Source organism: Neolamprologus multifasciatus, chromosome 23 (assembly GCF_963576455.1).
Source record: "Neolamprologus multifasciatus chromosome 23, fNeoMul1.2, whole genome shotgun sequence".
NCBI classification, from domain to species: domain Eukaryota; kingdom Metazoa; phylum Chordata; class Actinopteri; order Cichliformes; family Cichlidae; genus Neolamprologus; species Neolamprologus multifasciatus.
The window spans coordinates 10,562,707-10,581,936 of record NC_140460.1 but is presented as its reverse complement, the minus strand read 5'-3'; the positions used below and the strand labels follow the sequence as shown (position 1 = coordinate 10,581,936).

Below are 19,230 nucleotides of genomic sequence, written 5' to 3'. Positions count from 1 at the left end.
ACAATGATGCCCTTCTTGACGGCTCGCTGCAGTTCCTCCCCCCATAAGAGGAGCCAGCAATGCCAGAGACAGAACAAAGAGGCCTCTATGGAGGAGCAGGTCATTAAAGGGAGGGGGGACCTCTCTCTCTGTCTTTGCCACGTTGTGATTGTATGACAAAGTGGGTGAGAACACCATTTGTCCAGATTTGAAGCTTGCTATTCTTAGTTAACATTCTTGCTTTGATTTTGCCATACCATATGTTTGTTCTGTAGTTTGCAAAGATTTACTATCCCAGGTTTGTTCATGTTTTGCACTTTTACAGTTTATGTAATATAACATCTTGGTTTAAATCAACATTGACAAGTTTGTTAAGTTAACATTTTATTTGTTTCAACTGTTAATTTGTCTAGTTTATTTGGTTTGAACTCACCTGACTTTCCAGTGTTCCAGGAGCAAAAGGAGGAAGTGCTGCCTCACTTCCTGTATTTATAGCTTCCTGTTTAGCTTCTGATGTCACAGGAAGGGAACAGGTGAAGAGGGGGGAGAATTGGTTTAATTTAATAAAGTCAATTTTAGGATTATGTTTGTTTGAGAGATATATATTGATGTAACATGTATTGGCTACACCTTCGTCTCTTTTATTGCTAGTAAAGAGTAGCATCATGAGTTTATGAGAATGGTAATGTTTATCTTACCTACTGAATGGAATAGTCCGGAGGAGGATATTGTTTAGATAGCTTGGCTGTGTCCCATTTCAGGGTCTGCACGCTTGAAGTACGCGCACTACGCGTACTACGTACGGTGCGTACTATAAGTACGAGAAGTGCGGAAGTGAGAGGCTTGTGAAATGGGACGGTATATGCTTCGTTGCGCTGTTCAGGTTGCCTAGCAACCATGATACTAACCGCGAGACACGTTACATACAGCTTTGTTTGACAGAAATGAAGGAGAAAATTTTTTGTTGGTCAATCATTTTTGTCATGACATCACTTTGATTAGTTGAGTATCTGAGGCTGAGACCACAGGACTGTAAAACATGATTCAAGGGCTTCATTTCTGTACTGAACAGTCATTTAAGATTAGCTAGTAAATAATAATTAGTTAATGTTGTTCATGAGACTAAAGTCATCTCACTATGGTAATGTAAATATAATATGGCCAATATTATAGTATTGTCAGATTATTATGATATATATGTGTGTGTGTATATATATATGTTAGCAGAGACGGGTCTTCCAGCAGACTCTGCATGAATATTGAAGATACTTATTATTTAGTCGGAGGAATAATCACACGTGGGGCATCGACTTTCACCGGAACGTCACACCCTAAAGGTGACATTGTTTATTGAACTCTCGCGTGCACTCTGCAGCATAACAGGAAGCATCCTTTCAAAATAAAATCACAACAGATGACAATGAGGGCATACCTATTAACTATCTCAACACCCCCACTTGCACTCACGTTGTCAGCTTTACATGCATTCCAAAACAAAACAGTTTTTCTTTACTATTTGTTTACACTCCAAACATATATTTCTCAAACTTCAATAACTTCCCCTTTGTTGCTGGCTTTGTCATAACATCGGCCACCATCAGACCTGTCGAACAATATTCCAACATCAAATTTTCAGCATTAACTGTTGATCTTACAAAATGATACTTGATATCGATATGCTTACACCTTTGTCTGTTAACAGGATTCTTTGCCAATGCGATAGTCCCTTGATTGTCCTCAAAAATCTTTGGTGGTCTCTTTTGATGCTCATACATGCTTTGCAACAGTTGTGTCAAGTACAAACATTCTTGTGTTGTTGCTGCCAAAGCTATGTACTCTGCTTCACAAGTTGACAAGGCAACAGTTGGCTGCTTCTTTGTTCGCCATGACACTAAAGTACCTTCTTCATTCAGGCTTATGCAGTAACCTGTAGTACTCCTCCTGTCAGTCACATCTGCAGCCCAGTCTGAGTCACTGTGACCTTGTACTCTCAAATCTTTGTCACTTTTCCTGTAGCACAATGTCTTGTCTTTTGATTGTTTCAAATACCTTAAAACATGTTTCACAGTAGTCCAATGTTCCACAGTTGGTTCTTTAAAGTGCTGTGACAGCTTACTTACAACAAAACACAAATCTGGTCGTGTGCAAGAGGTCAAGTAAATAAGGCTACCTACTGCCTCTCTGTACATTCTGACATTGTCCATTTTCTCAGCATCATCATTGTAGTTCAACTTTTGTTCACAAGGAGTTGATCTTGGTTTACAGTCTTGCATTTGAAATCTTTCCAGTATGTTTTCTACATATCTCTCTTGTGACATTTTTACACAATCTTTGGTTTGCTCAAAATCAATACCAAGAAAATGTTTGAGTTTCCCCATATCTTTCATTTTGAACCTTGCAGTTAGCATTCCCTTCACAGTTTCCAAAACCCTTCCATCACTGGCTGCAATAATAATATCATCAACCCATATGATCATGATCACTTTGTCTTTTCCTGTTTTCCTTGTGTAAACACAATTATCTACAGGACTCTGCATGAAACCGTTCTCTATCAAATAGTCATGTAATGTCCTGTTCCAGTTTCGGCCTGACTGTTTAAGCCCATAAAGTGACTTTTCCAGCTTATAGACCAGTTTCTCATCTGTTTTTCGTTTTACTTCATAGCCTTCTGGCTGCTCAACATAAACTTCAAAATCTATTGGTGCATGCAAGTATGCAGTTTTTACATCCATCTGATGCAAAGTCAGGTTTTCTTGTATCGCACACTGCATCAATACTCTTATGCTTGTCAGGTTAGCAGTCGGAGAAAAAGTTTCATCATAGTCTATCCCAAAACACTGGTTGTAACCTTTAGCTACGTACCGTGCTTTATATTTTTCTGATCCATCACCACTGTTTTTCTTCACATATACCCATCTACCCCCCACTGCTTTCTTGCCCTCAGGTAAGCTCGTTAGGGTAAAGGTGTTGTTCTCTTTTAAGGATTGCATTTCCTCATCCATAGCTGCTTTCCACTCTTTAGAGTTGGGTGACTTTACAGCTTCACTGAATGTCACGGGTGAGTTACTTATCAGTCTGTAACAGTAGTCTATGTTAGTCAGCACTTGATCATCAATGTCTTCTCCTGACTCATATTCATTTAGATAATCTGGTTTCTTTCTTGTTCTAGAAGGATACCTTCTGGAGTTTTCAGTCTCATCACTAAGTGGCATCTGACTGTTCACTTCTGGTTGGTTGTCAGTACCTGGTTCCTGTGAACTGGTACTGGGGCTTTCCCTGTTCATGTTTGGTCTCTCCATCACCTGTATGTCCTCATCCTCAGATGTCGTGTCAGTTTGTGTTTGCTTTTCCTCATTGTGTTTGGTTACAAACTTAACCAGCCTAAACTTTTGCACTTTAGCGCTGTCTGGGAAATAAACCTTGTATGCTGGACTGTTTTTGTCGTAGCCTACAAAAATCCCTTTTGTACACCTAGAATCCAGCTTACCCTTGTCTTGCTTGTAAGCATAACACTCACACCCAAACTTTCGCATTCTGGATAAATTGGGCTTCCGCCCAGTCAGCAAAAAGTAAGGTGTCTGTCCTGTCCGGTTGTTAAAGCACCTGTTTCTCACAATAGCCGCTGTTTGAACTGCATACGTCCATAATTCCTTTGGTACGGCACTTTCAATAAGCATGCACCTTCCCATATCAAAAAGTGTTCTCCAGCCACGTTCTGCTGTACCATTCTGGTGAGGGGAATATGGGGCTGAAGTTTCATGTCTTATTCCATGTTTGTTTAACAATGCCTGGTAACTCTTTGCCATGAACTCTGTGCCGTTGTCTGACCTGATACACTTTACCTTCCCGTGTGGGGCTGTATCAGCCAAAAAGATTTCAGTTGCTTGCATTGTTTCACTTTTGTTTTTGAGAAAATATACAAATACTGCACCGGAAAAGTCATCGGTAAACAATAATGCATATCTGTGTCCATCTCGTGATTCTGGATCTATCGGCCCTGCTAGATCCGTATGTACCAGCTCGAGAGGTTTCTCGGCTCTTCTGTCAGGGTTTCTATTCCTAGTCTGGACAAATTTTCCCTGGATACACACCTCACAGTTCAAACTTTGGTTGTCTGTTTTCCCCTTGATTTTCATACCTTCAACAACATTTTGTAACTTCAGAATGTCACTATGATTGCAATGTCCCAAAATTTCGTGCCATGTCTGTACATCAAAACAATTATTACACTTATCATCATACTCACTTACAGTTTCAAGGTAATAAAGTCTGTTGTGCTCATGGATGTAGAACTTTGTACCGTCTCTGTGTTGAAGGACGTTCCTTCCTTTCTTAAAGATGATAGTAGCTCCATTCGCGGTGGCCGCTCTCACAGAGAAGATATTCTGTGGAAATGAGGGAATGTATAGAGCGTCTTTCAGTGTTGTTTTACACGGTCTCCCTCTGCTGTCAATCAAGCACACCTCTGCATCTCCTCTGCCTTCAGCCACTCCTTTACACCTGGTGCCATCAGCTAATTCCACACAGTGTGTTCCCTGCTGGAAGTCTTCATTAAATTTCTTGAACGCTGTTTTATCATTCAGGATGTGTGATGTTGCGCCAGTATCCACCATCAGGCCTTTGGTCCTGATGTCCTGTCGCTGTTGAGGTTCTGCGTAGTCATCGCTCATCCGGAAGACATAGGTGTCGTCGCTCTCTGCGTTGCCGCCCTCCTCCGAGGCTGTGCGCGCTTCATCATTCCGTTGTCGTCTCCTGCAAGTCGACTCTCGATGGGTGTTGCTTCTACAGTGACCGCACCACTGTCTGTAGCGGCATGCTCTGGCCTTGTGTCCCCGCTGGCCACACTTAAAACAGACTATGTCTGACATGTCTCTCCTGTGGTCATTAGCAGCTGCTGCGGGTCTCGCGCTAGGTTGCACTCTCGCCTTCATGATGTTATCCTCTTGTTCCACTAAGCGCATTTTCTCAGTGTCCTCATAGCTGCGGAGTTTTGTTTTAAATTCCGCAAACTTGATTTCTGATTCACTTTGTGTAATGTGAACCGAAAAAGGTTTAAATGCTTCTGGTAAACCTTTTAACACCATCGCTACAAGCAGACCATCACTAAGTGTCTCTCCAGCATTTCTCAGGGCTGTAATAAATGTCTCTGCGCGTATGATGTACTCGGTGACGCTCTCACTGCTTGCTTTCTTCAGAGAAGTCAGTTCAGTATAAAGGCTGATAATTCTTGGTTTACCTTTTCCTGCATAATAGTCTCTTAAAATTTTCAGTGCCTCGCGTCCATCATCAGCAGCTTCTCTCATCACGAGCGATAAACTCTTATCATCCAGGAACTGTATTAACTCTGCATAGGCCTGGGCATTCTTATCTTCGTCGTCCTCATCTTCGTCATCACTTTTCAATATTGTGTCTTTTAGACCTTGTAATCTAAGATGTCCCAAAAATTTTGTCTCCCACAGTTCATAATTCTTCTCATCTCCGTCAAAAACCAACCTTGCCCATCAGCCACTGGGTTCACCAGCACGCTTACTCATGGTGCTAACTTAGCATGCTAATCCTCACCGAACACGCTGTACTTTGCGACTTTTCTGGTGGTAAACTTTCCCCTGGAGTAGCTTCAATATTTTCCTGGGCCCATAACCTGTTAGCAGAGACGGGTCTTCCAGCAGACTCTGCATGAATATTGAAGATACTTATTATTTAGTCGGAGGAATAATCACACGTGGGGCATCGACTTTCACCGGAACGTCACACCCTAAAGGTGACATTGTTTATTGAACTCTCGCGTGCACTCTGCAGCATAACAGGAAGCATCCTTTCAAAATAAAATCACAACAGATGACAATGAGGGCATACCTATTAACTATCTCAACAATATATATATATATATATATATATATATATATATATATATATATATATATATCACTGACTTTCAGCTTGTTGTGTTTGTGGATATATGACTGACTTTAATTATCCATAAAATCATCAGATTCTCTGTAAGATTAAGGTCGACTATATGTATATTTAGAAGTAGAGGCTTTAAAACCAAGTTAATGCTAAAAGTACAAACATCACTAGTGTCACATAACTTTGCCGACATGTGGCCAACAGCAATGTTTTAATGTTCTTCATTATTAAACATTCTCACATGAATAAGTGACGTCATATTCAGTACTTACTTTTGACAGTTCACTCTTGGTCGCTCCCTTCTGCCGTATTTTGCGGCAAAATTATCCACACCCACCGCCGCGCTAGTGTCACTACCCGATCCGTACCGGAAACCCGATCGGTACCCCGCATGCGCAAATCTTACGTCACTTCCTCTCTTTGCCAACATTGCGACATTCAATATATTTGAATGATATGGTTAGCGCCCAGTTAGCTCCTAGCATTTCTCAACAGCTCTGCCTCCTTTTCGACTACCGCGACATTTAAACTATGGATAATCCGTATACAAACAAATTCATGCTTTTCTCCTCAACAGAGAGCGTTTCCCGATTGAACAACAGCGCCGTAAAATAAGAAGAATGGCGCCTAATGACAGAGTTAATAATACAGACTTTGTAATATGTCACGTGAAGATTCAGCAGCCAGATGAAGTGTTTACTGGCAATTGACAGTGATAGCGGACATCATCATCACTATTCCAACAATCCTCTCCACACAGACAAGCATAAACACACTCGATTATCACTAAATCAAATTTAACACACGTTTGTAATGACGCCAATTCATTTTACAATGGGGTTCATTCGCTCGGTCAGCAGGTGGCAGTACCCTCGTACACTGGGGAGTACACTGCCATTAAACGAACAGAAGAAGAAGAAAACATCTGCACATGCGCGGTACGGATCGGGTAGACCCGATTTGTACGGTCCGACTTTGCACATGCGCAGTAAGGATCGGGGAGTCCCGATCCGTAACTATCTTTTTATTTTTCGTTTTTGTCTACATTGTACTGAAATGCTTCATTATTGCAAACATTTTAAGATATACTTATTATTCTTAACATCTTAACCGATACTCTGACCCGTAACTATCGTAAAACGCTACGACCGGAAGTAGACACCTTTCGCGCATGCGGGGTACCGATCAGGTTTCCGGTACGGATCGGGTAGCGACAGTGACACGGACCACGCTTGATATTTGGGGAAATCGACGGCGCATTTGGAGTATGCATTTCAAGTACACTTCGAATTGGGACAGCCGTCGTCGCGTGGCGGTGACGTAACCGCACTTAAAATGCGTACTTCAAGCGTCCAGACCCTGTTTAGACAAAATTACTCAGCTGAATGAGGAGGATAGTCAGCTTTGCGACAGATCAATTTCTTTGATTGAGGTTGCAGATGCTATAAAACATCTAAAGATTAACAAATCACCTGGAACTGACGGCCTTACTGCCGAGTTTTACAAACAGTTCGCTGACAGTTTAGCCCCGTTTCTTTTAGAAGTTTTTAAGGAAAGTATGGATAGAGGTGCACTCCCTCCCACTTTATGTCAAGGTTTGATCACCCTCATTCCAAAACCAGGAAAGGATCCTTTGCTCTTAGACAATTGGCGACCAATCTCTTTACTGAATAATGATTATAAGATATTGGCACAAATTCTGGCTAATAGAATGAAACCTGTATTAGATAAAGTTATTGATGAGAGTCAGTCTGGTTTCATGCAGAATCGTCATATCTCAAACAACATAAGATTAATTTTAGACATAATAGATTACCCAGAACTTGTACAGGATGATAGTCTTATTCTTTTTTTAGATTTCTACAAGGCGTTCGACTCCTTAGAGCATGAGTTTATTTTTACTGCTTTAAATAAATTTAGGTTTGGTCAGTCCTTCTGTAATGCCGTTCGGAAACTGTATTCCAATAGTAACAGCTCCATAAAGCTTGCCACTGGTATTTCCCCAAGATTCTCTCTAAAGTGTGGAGTGAGGCAGGGTTGCCCCCTATCCGTATATTTATTCCTTCTTTCTGTGCAACTCCTTAATTCACACATTAAACTCAGTTCTTTAAAAGGCCTGGTCATTGCTAACAGAGAAATACTCATAAGTCAGCTGGCAGACGATACAGCTCTCTTCCTCAGAGACGCCTCGCAAGTTTCAGTGGCCATTAACAATATACAGCCATTCACTAAAGCCTCCGGACTTTCACTCAACCTGCATAAATGTGAACTTTTACCAGTTAAAAGTTGTTTAGCAACTTCAATTCATGGAATACCTGTAAGAAACTCTGTAAGATACCTTGGAATTCAAATAATAAAAAATGAGCAATCCAGATGCTCCACAAACTTCATTCCTATTATAGATAAATCCCAAAAAATCTTTAATCATTGGCTACAGCGAGACCTGTCGTTGAAGGGTAGAGTTCTGCTATCGAAGGCTGAAGGTATCTCCCGTCTAACCTATGCTGCCCAGTCACTACATGTTGATAATACAACCTGTAAGTCAATTAACAAATTATTATACAATTTTTTATGGAAAAACAAAACTCACTACTTGCGTAAATCAGTAGCTTTAAATTCATATGATAAAGGAGGTATAAATTTTATTGATTTCGGTGCTCTTAACAACACCTTTAAAATAAACTGGATTAAAAAGTATTTAAGAAATCCCACTTCTATCTGGAACTTTATCTCACATCATGTGTTCTCTAATTTAGGCGGCCTTAACTTCCTACTGCTCTGCAATTATAGTATTCCAAAAATACCACTGAAACTTTCTCACTTTCATCAACAAATTCTTTTGGCATGGGCGCTGATTTACAAACACAATTTCTCTCCACAAAACTGTTTTATCTGGAATAACTGCAATATTATTTATAAAAATAAAACTCTTTTTTTATATAACTGGTTTAATAATGGAATAATCTTGGTTAGTCAGTTATATAGAGAAGATGGACTCTTATATAATTACTCTGAGTTCCTCAGGAGATACAATGTACCGATAACGCCTAAAGAATTCTCAATAGTGTTCGATGCCATCCCATCTGGTCTGTCCATGTTACACAGATGCTCTCACAGTGCTCCACTACAGGTCACTCCCCCGGATGTGTTACATTCTTCTCTTGGCAATGTTTGCTTTTCTTCTCATAAATCTATAAATACCAAAATAAGATCTCTCTTTCAGGATGCAATGGTCTCTGTTCCATCAGCCATATTTTATTGGGCCAATTTTGTAACAGATATTGAATGGAAAAAAGTTTGGACTTTACCACAAAGGTTTTTCTTAACAAACAAAATTAAAGAGATTTCCTTTAAGTTGATTCATAAATTTTACCCTACCAAACAGGCACGTGCAGGGGGGGGGGCTAGAGGGGCTTGAGCACCCGCCCCTTTCCTGATGGGTGCCCAAAGTGCCCTTTTGTTGAGGCAACTTTTTTAAAAAAAAATTATTATTATTTTTTTTATGTGTGTGTGGGCGTGCGGAGTCCTGTCTGTGCCCCTCAACAATAATATTTAACTATTAATCACAGTTTTGCTAAATAAAAGGATCTGGCTTGCATCAGTCACATGATCACATTTAACCAATGATCGCCCTTGACGGCAGAACGCGCTGATTACGAGCCGGGAACGAGCTCACAAAGAGCACGCGCATTTTTAGCGGTCCGGAGCTGTAGGAGAAACATAAGTTAACTCAGAGACACAGACTGATGCGACAAAACCAGTAAGTAGGTGTACAGCGTACACTGTAGTGTGTAGCACACAGGAGTATTGGCTTATTATGTACACGTTGGTAAGCTGTCTTGTGGCAACTGACGAACTGAAACAAACGAGCGTGCTGTGTTTGCAACAGCGCCTTTCTGGAGGGATTATATTTCACTAAAAAACGATCTAATATGCATGTCCACATAATTATGCAGTATTATAATTATAATATATTAAAAAACACATGCTATATTTTAAAGAACATACATTAAGAAGCAGATTATATTAGATTTATATTTTAAATAAGACAACATTTGGATTTTACTGCAGTAAAATTATTGTATCTCTACAGTTTAAAAATGTAATAAGCTTTGCCCCTGTACAGAGTGGATAGTGAAACAAATGGAATCATCATAAATACATTATTTCATATTTATTACTTCCCCCTCCTCATTGCTTTATTATTGTAGCTCTAGTAATAAATAATAATGTAAGGATTCTGGATCAGCACCATGATGCCCATAGTATATACAGTATTGTGAAGAAGGTCTAAAATGTCACTATGTGTGCGTGCATGTGTGTGTTTTATTTAGATGGATTTTTAAAAAAAATATTACTCATGATATAACATTGTCCAGACATGTCTGGTAAGGACATGAGGAGAAAACAGTAGGAGCTGTGTGAGGCTACTAAAGGCAGTGCTATAACATTTTTCTGTCATCATTTTATTATAGATTAAGTGCAAGAGTTGTTAGGTGTGGATAATTAGATTATAGTTTATTGCAATAGCAAGTTGTGCCTTGTTCTCACATAGACAGCAAGTGGAGAGTGATATATGAAATGATGGGATGGAAGAAGAGAAGCAAAGAGTGATTCACAGGCACAGCCTACATTATTTCTCACAGTTTTTTTGTTGCCTTATGGTTCCAAGCGCTGTCACCAATCTTTGCATTTTGTTATTATCTCATGACACTTGTTTAATCAGCTACCATCTCTCCTATGGACTTTTTAATGTCTACAGTCTCAGATCAACACAGCCCTGCCCTTCCCATATTAGATTCTTGATGAATGTGTGTTGCTGTTATTCAGCCTGGTTCAATGTGCCCCTTTTTAACTTTGAGCACCTGCCCCTTTAAACCTCTCTGCACGGCCCTGCTACCAAACAATATTTGTCCAAATTTATGGCTGAAATAAATGTAAATTGTACCTTCTGTCAAGAGCAACCTGAAACAGTTTCTCATCTGTTTTGGTCATGTAAATTTACATGTAAATTCTGGAAGGATTTCCACAAGTTTATTACTGACTCTGTTCTCCCTAATCTTCAACTATACTATAAGGATGTTATCTTTGGCTATTATAATTTTAAAGACAAGGACAATGATGCTTTCTTCTTTATAAATTTGGTTTTATTTTTGGCAAAATTTCATATACACAAAAGCAAAGTCCTCGGCAGAAAGCCTGAACTTCTTGTATTAAAAATGGAACTTGCACAATATATAAGGACAATCTCCTCATCAAAAAACACTAAGGCTCTCAAGACTGTTAACATCTATAACCGATTGAAACTGCTAACTTGATTTTGGCTCTTGCAAACTTTTGTTTATTTATGTTCCCCTTAATTTATTTTATTTTTTGTACTCACTTTTGTCTCACTGTCCTTGTCACTCTCTCTGTTCCTCATTGTACTACCACAATGTCATCTTTTATGTGATCCCTGTTTTACTCGACTGTATGTCTAAAATCTGATAAATAAAGTTTAAAAAAAAAAAAAAAAGCGTGCAGACCCTGGCTGTGTCCCATTTCAGGGTCTGCACGCTTGAAGTACGTGCACTACGCGTACTACGTACGGTGCGTACTATAAGTACGAGAAGTGCGGAAGTGAGAGGCTTGTGAAATGGGACGGTCTAGCCTTCGTCGCTGTTCAGGTTGCCTAGCAACCATGATACTAACCGCGAGACACGTTACATACAGCTTTGTTTGACAGAAATGAAGGAGAAAATTGTTTTGTTGGTCAATCATTTTTGTCATGACATCACTTTGATTAGTTGAGTATCTGAGGCTGAGACCACAGGACTGTAAAACATGATTGTTGGGCTTCATTTCTGTACTGAACAGTCATTTAAGATTAGCTAGTAAATAATAATTAGCTAATGTTGTTCATGAGACTAGCGTCATCTCACTATGGTAATGTAAATATAATATGACCAATATTATAGTATTGTCAGATTATTATGATATATATATATATATATATATATATATATATATATATATATATATATATATATATATATATATATATATATATATTTATATATATAATCTATATCACTGACTTTCAGCTTGTTGTGTTTGTGGATATATGACTGACTTTAATTATCCATAAAATCATCAGATTCTCTGTAAGATTAAGGTCGACTATATGTATATTTAGAAGTAGAGGCTTTAAAACCAAGTTAATGCTGAAAGTACAAACATCACTAGTGTCACATAACTTTGCCGACATGTGGCCAACAGCAATGTTTTAATGTTCTTCATTATTAAACATTCGCACATAAATAAGTGATGTCATATTCAGTACTTACTTTTGACAGTTCACTTTTCGGCCGCTCCCTTCTGCCGTATTTTGCGGCAAAATTATCCACACCCACTGCCGCGCTATGAATTGTGGGATATATGGGACCACGAAGCGTGCACCGGACCACGCTTGATATTTGGGGAACTCGACGGTGCATTTGGAGTATGCATTTCAAGTACACTTCGAATTGGGACAGCCGTCGTCGCGTGGCGGTGACGTAACCGCACTTAAAATGCGTACTTCAAGCGTGCAGACCCTGAAATGGGACACAGCGCCTGAAATGGGACACAGCACTTGAGTATTTAAGTAGAAGAACTCCCGTGTTCAAAAGGAGAGGACCAGGTCAGTTTAGCTGAGTTCACTTGACATTAAATTTTGTTGGTTTAAGTTCAGTTATGTTTATTTCTACCAAGTTAACTTTGGAGTTGAGTTTTTCTTCATTTTTGGTCACCGTGATGTTAAACAAATCATTTGCTACCCTGGACAGCATAGGTCTGTTCGATATAACGAAATATATCGGATGACGATATAAAAACGTCTATCGTTTCATTTTACGCTATCGTTTGTTTCGTGGTGTCGCAAAATAAACTGTTTACTGCAATATTTTTTCATTATTTTGATGGTCACTGTAGTGGCTATATTGATTTCTTCTTTCTCTCTTTCTCTTATATTTAATATAACCACACTACAGACAGACAAGCGTTTGTTTTTATGCGTTGTCGTTAGCAACAACGACGGTAAAACCACCGCGTGTCCGCTTGTTCCACATAAACCTTTCACAATAAAGCTCAAGATCCTGTTGAGACTTTTCAAAATAAACTGAATCACGTGAAAGATGCAGAGTGTTTACGGATGAGAAGCAAAAAAGAGCCGTCAGGTGCTAAAAAATAAGCCTTAGACTCAAATGTTAGAACAGGCTTTTCCCCGCAGAACGCCGTGTAATAAATACTCACAAAGAAAACGGCGCCCGTTACAACTTATGTCTAAAAAATGTATCGTTTCATGCATCGGTTAAAACAGTCAAAGGAGCTTGCAAAGAAAAGCGTCTGGACTTCTTTAAGTTACTTGAAGACGTTTCACCTCTCATCCGAGAGGCTTCTTCAGTTCTAAGGTCAAATGGTGGAGAGTCCCAGATATAACCCTAGTGGGAGTGTCCCCCCACAGAGGGACAAAAGGACCCCCTGATGATCCTCTAATCGCCTGAGCCAAGGTGTGGAACTGGGTGTGGGTCCCAATCAGCCAGAGTTTCAGGTGATTTCATTGTGAAACCTGGCCCCACCTTATCATGCGAATTCCTGAGGTCAGATGGCCCAGGGTGTGAGTGGGCGTTAAGGCGTCTGGGAAGGGATCTCAAAACTGGATTATAGATGGCAGAGAGTTGGTGTCGTAAACCACCGCCTCTGTTCAAAGATGGTCGCTCACAGTGGACATAGATGGCTTCTTTCACTCCTCTTTCAAACCATCTGTCCTCTCTGTCCAAAATGTGAACATTGGCATCCTCGAAAGAGTGTCCTTTATCCTTAAGATGCAGATGGACAGCTGAATCTTGTCCTGTGGAGGTCGCTCTTCTGTGTTGTGCCATGCGCTTGTGAAGTGGCTGTTTGGTCTCTCCAATGTAGAGGTCTGGGCATTCCTCGCTGCACTGTACGGCATACACCACATTGTTAAGTCTGTGTTTTGGCGTTTTGTCTTTCGGGTGAACCAGTTTTTGTCTGAGTGTGTTGCTGGGTCTGAAGTACACCGGGATGTCATGCTTGGAGAAAACCCTCCTGAGTTTCTCTGATACACCGGCTACATAGGGGATGACAATGTTGTTGCGCCTGTCCTTCTTATCCTCCCTCGCTGGTGTCTGATCTTCTTTTCTGTGCCTCTTTGCTGACTTTAAAAACGCCCATTTAGGATAGCCGCACGTTTTGAGTGCTTCCTTTACATGTGTGTGTTCCTTCTTTTTCCCTTCAGGCTTAGAGGGAACATGTTCTGCCCGGTGGTGTAGGGTCCTAATTACTCCAAGTTTGTGTTCCAGAGGGTGATGGGAGTCAAACAGGAGGTACTGGTCCGTGTGTGTGGGCTTCCGGTAAACTTCGATGTTGAGGTTGCCATTCTCTTCAATGTGCACAGCGCAGTCCAGGAAAGGCAAACAGTCATCCTTCGTGTCTTCCCTGGTGAACTTGATGTTTTTATCCACAGCGTTGATGTGCGCAGTGAAGGATTCCACTTCTTGTGTCTTGATTTTGACCCAGGTGTCGTCTACATATCTGTACCAGTGGCTGGGTACTCTTCCTTTGAAAGAGCCAAGAGCCTTCCTTTCCACTTCCTCCATGTAAAGGTTGGCTACAATAGGTGACACGGGGGAGCCCATAGCACAGCCATCAGGGGGTCCTTTTGTCCCTCTGTGGGGGGACACTCCCACTAGGGTTATATCTGGGACTCTCCACCATTTGACCTTAGAACTGAAGAAGCCTCTCGGATGAGAGGTGAAACGTCTTCAAGTAACTTAAAGAAGTCCAGACGCTTTTCTTTGCAAGCTCCTTTGACTACGATGACCTGGATGACTGAGAACCTTCACAGACATCGGTTAAAACACTCGACTCCAGGTACGACGCCCAGCTGGAAACACTTCACGCAAGTCGAGCTGCCCGAGATTCACAGAATTCACAGAAAATGTTACTTTTTTGTGATTTATATCGTTATCGGACGATAGATGTCTTAATATCGGGATATGAGATTTTGGTCTCCTGCCCTTCTTCAGCCACTTTGGCCAAGCTATTTTACAGATTGACTGAGTTAAATCTGGGACATATTAACAGACCGGGATTGTTATCTGACCATCAGAGCAAAGTGCAGCCGCTTACATGAGACGCTGCTATAAACCATCAACGACACGATTAAAGTTTAATTCAATCAGCACGATCGAAACATGAAACACTTTTTAGTTCTTCCACAGAACCGCACGTCCCTGACTCCCGCAACCATAAGGTCTTTGTGATGGAATCACCAAATCGCCTTCCTCCACGTTCCCATCGAGTTCTGCAGCATTTGTTTTCTTACCTGTGCTTCAGAAAACACACACTAACACATCACAGCATCACACACGCTCCAACAACCACACTACACGAACTACACAATACACCTAACGTCAGCGCTTCTGTTCTCTACAGGTGGTACCTGTATCTGAGGGAGGCTGACAGCCCACAAATCAGGAGTCACGCTGCATACATCCACATCGAGTTTGTTCACATGAACTACAGACACACACACACACATTCCTAGAAACACGCATACACAGACACACACACACAGACAGAGACACACACAGACTTGATCCAGGCTTCGTTTAAACAGTCTGACCTCTGTGGTCGTGTTTTGAGTTTCCAATGTTTCCACATCTAGCCGAGGACACAACGTCATCAGCTCTGCACGCATGCCGCTGCTTCCTGTTAACACGCAGACAACCTGAAAGAGAACTTCCTCCTGCACGGTTTATGGCCTCAGTGGCAAGTGTAAGTTTCCTCTGACACCTGCTTCGTTTCTTAGCCCAGTGCTCTGTCTCCAACCACACCTGAATCTTTAAATATGCCCCATACACCCAGCAGCCTCAGACCTTTGCTTACTGTGAGCTTGATGAGGTCACCATGTTACATCCTGTGTGTGTAGGTGTGTTTCCTGATGCAGGAACAGCTGTTAGACACTACACTGTGAACAGGTGAGTGCAGTCCTGATTGAGTTTTGTTAAGCGCTGTGGATTGTATCGCTGTCACTGACGCGGCTTTAGCCTGTAACTATAGTGCGTACAGGTGATGTTACAGACTCACAGGTTTTACCCACAGGCACAAATTCATGCCCTCATCGACTCTCATGTTCACATCACCTCCAACAACAATCCGGGCGACGGGGTTGGCTGGCTGTCACTTCTTAGAGTCTGGTTCAGTTTATTTTTTTCTCTCGCTTTGTTCACCAGATGAGGACTCGGACCCGGACCCGAAGCTGGGCTCAATGCTGGAGTGAAAGCTCCATCGGCGACTGTGACACAGCTGTGACACAGCTAAACCACCTGCAATAATCTGCTTTTATAGAATATTACCATTTAAATTTTGAATCTAAATGATGTTCTTGTTGGTTTTGTGCTGCTTGGTGACACAATTCTCACCATATGTCGGAAATAAAATTTCTCTGCATCCCGCCTCACTCGTGTCACTTCCTGTCATTAACAGGAAGATCCTCTTGTCAGAGCATCATATCCTCTGAGATAAACAAACCATTTCCTTTGTTTTCTTAATCTAACTTAAGGAGGAACAGCTACATGACCTCAGCAGATTATTGGCTGCTCTTCCTGGCTGTGTGTGTGTGTTATAGTGTGTGTGTTACAGTATGTGTGTTTGTGTCTGTTACAGCATGCGTAGTATAGTGTGTGTATCTATGTCTGTTACAGTGTGTGTGCATTAGAGTGTGTGTGTGTGTGGTGAGAGCAGCTTCAGGGCTCAGTCTGGGGTTAAGTCATGTGACCTGCCCTGTCATCACAGCCGCTCCTGGCTGTGATGTATGAAAGTCTTAGTTGCACCTGTATTGTGATCCAAGCAGGTCAGGTCAGAGGTCTCAGATCAGCAGCATAAACAGGCGCTTGTCAGCTTACCTCGGCCCACAGCTCTGTCACGACGCTGTGTCCTCCTCGTGCGTCTTCTGGTAGCCCAGCTGCCTCATGACCTCGCCACAGGACGCCTCCACCTGACTGATCTGCTCTACGCTCAGCCGCTCCCTCCAGGCGTGGACAGCCTCCTTGGCGTCGCGGGAGGAGATGAGGAATGGTCTGTCGGAAGAGTAGCCGTGCCCGCGTGTCATATTGAGCGCAAAGCTCTCGAGCGCCGCGGACGCGGGCAGGTCAGCGAAGCGGAGCAGCCTGCGTAGCTGCTCGGCCGGCCGCAGCACCAGATCCTCGTAACGCAGGCGCAGGTAGCGGCTGCGCAGCCAGGGCGGTGCGCGCAGCTGCAGCAACAGGTCGCGCAGCCAGCCGTCACAGATGAGCTCCAGGGCGCCCGACACGTAGTTCTCCGCGCGCGTCGCACGGTTCGCGGGCGCAAGCAACCGCTTGTACCTGTCGCTCTGTCTGCGACTGCGCAGCACCTGGATGCTCTCCTTCACCAGAGCGTGCTTCGACTTCAGGCGCGAGTTGTGCACGGCGCGCGGGTCCCGAAACAGCTGCACGACGCGCAGGTTCACACTGGGGTCCCGCATCAGCGGCACGAGCGTGCCCAGGTCCAGCACGCGCACACCTTTGATCACCATCACCGGGTACTTCCGGCACTCGCGCTCCAGCTCGCGCAGCTCCCTGCGCGGACACTGCGCGCACAGCTCCTCCTTCACCAGTCCCACCTCGTGGCGCCGGTGTGCGCGGCAGAGCGGCTCGGAGCACAGCACCTTGTTGGTCTTCCAGCCGAAGATGAAAGCGCTGCTCACGTTCTGCCCGCCCGCGTACAGCCGCAGCACCGAGAAGTCACAGCGGAAGAGTGCGCTCATCATGTCGCGCACGGCACCCTGCAGGCTCTGCGCGTCCCCAGGGTACAGCGCCTGCCAGATGTGCCACATGGGCTCATACAGGTAGAACACGTCCGGGTGCTGGTTGAACAGCTCGCCCAGGAAGGAGGAACCGGTCCTCCATGTGGCGTGCAGGTAGACATGGATCCGTGGCTGGCTGCGGTTAGAGGCGGGCTCGGTCGCCGGCTCGCTGCTGTTGAGACCGCCAGCGTCCTCCCACGGCAACTCCAGCTCCGGGCAGCGGGGCTGGACCTGCGCCGCCGGCCGGGTCGCCCGGTCCCGAGAGTCAAGCACGTAGGGCAGCAGCAGCAGCAGTCCGGTGTAGGCCAGGATCAGCAGCAGGTACTTCTTGTTCAGCCTCCTCTTCATCTCCGCGCAGGGTCGCTGCTGTACGGAGTGTTAGCCACGCCCCCTGCCGCTTCGTCCAAGTAGAAACACCAGCGCCGCTGTCTCACGCCGGGACTACTGCCGTCCACCGTCTCTGTGAGTTAAGAGTGCGCAGTGTGGGGGCGGGACTTGTTGACGCCGACAACAGAGAGCATCGAAGGAAAGAGGCGTCCACCAAAAGCACCCGCCCGTGAGCGCGCTGAATTATGGGAACCCCAGTGTTTCAGCGCACTCGTCGCCTTCTGTGAGCGCTTTAAGCTAATAGCATAGCTCATGAGTTCACAGAGGGCGCTAGCGAGTCTATAGCTGTAGAACAAAACTACTATGAACCCTTTTCTTCTGGAAACATAGAGTGTTAAGAATGTGTAAATATTCGAATATAGAGAAATAAATACAGCCAAATCAAAAGTTATTTACATGCTTTTATTTTCGTAAACTCTTCTATTGTACATATGTGAGCATGACCTGAGTATCTGCAGAGAATCATCACCATCACCACAGGGGTGTTGTGCCAAAAACTGATTTCCAATGTTTCTGTGTATTTTTTATGTGTAATATCTTTACGTATGTTCGTAAACAGACTTCGGTGAACAGGGTTTACAAAGGGGTTATATATAGAATTAAAAAATTATCTGTTTTTCAAGTATCTTTACAACTCTGTGTTATTGTACTTACATTATAACCAATCCGGTCCTTTATCCCCACTTAAAATATTTTAAGAGAACTATTGTTATATTTGCTGCCATTTCTACTGTCCTCTTGGCCAGCTTACTCTTGCAAAAGACATTTTTAATGTCAATGAGATTTTTTAAGTGCATAAATAAAGGTTACGTAAAAGTCACTGCCAAAAACTGATTGCGCCTTCTACCTTGTTACACGAATGTTGTTTGTGGCTCAAGATGACTTTATGTCATCCATAAGGGATGAATTTGACATATGTTTCACATATTATAGGCCAACACTTACTTATAGCAGTCTAAATACGAGCAATCAGTTTTTGGCAAATACCGGAAATCAGTTTTTGGCAGACAATCACTTTTTGGCACAACAGAGGCTTTTGACTGCGCTCCTCACCTGGTAAACAGGCGATATCAAGATTGCGCGTC

At 42.8% G+C, this 19,230-nt stretch overlaps 1 protein-coding gene across 2 annotated transcripts in view; it reads right to left on the bottom strand.

Annotated features, from left to right (window-relative positions):
- chst7 (carbohydrate (N-acetylglucosamine 6-O) sulfotransferase 7) overlaps positions 1 to 18,866 on the bottom strand; it is a 29,196-nt gene extending 10,330 nt beyond the window's left edge. Inside the window, exons 1-2 of one of the 2 annotated variants that reach the window (XR_014872420.1) lie at positions 15,463 to 18,866; positions 12,929 to 15,379 (exon numbers count right to left, since the gene is read on the bottom strand). Coding sequence is in view for 1 of the 2 variants with exons in the window: in XM_085151742.1 (XP_085007868.1) it covers positions 16,856 to 18,106 (1,251 nt within the window). In the remaining variant the exon portion in view is untranslated. Of the gene's footprint in view, positions 1 to 12,928; positions 15,380 to 15,462 lie in introns of those variants that run through there. The other variant, XM_085151742.1, reaches the window with a different exon arrangement.
- Positions 18,867 to 19,230: the final 364 nt, after the last annotated feature.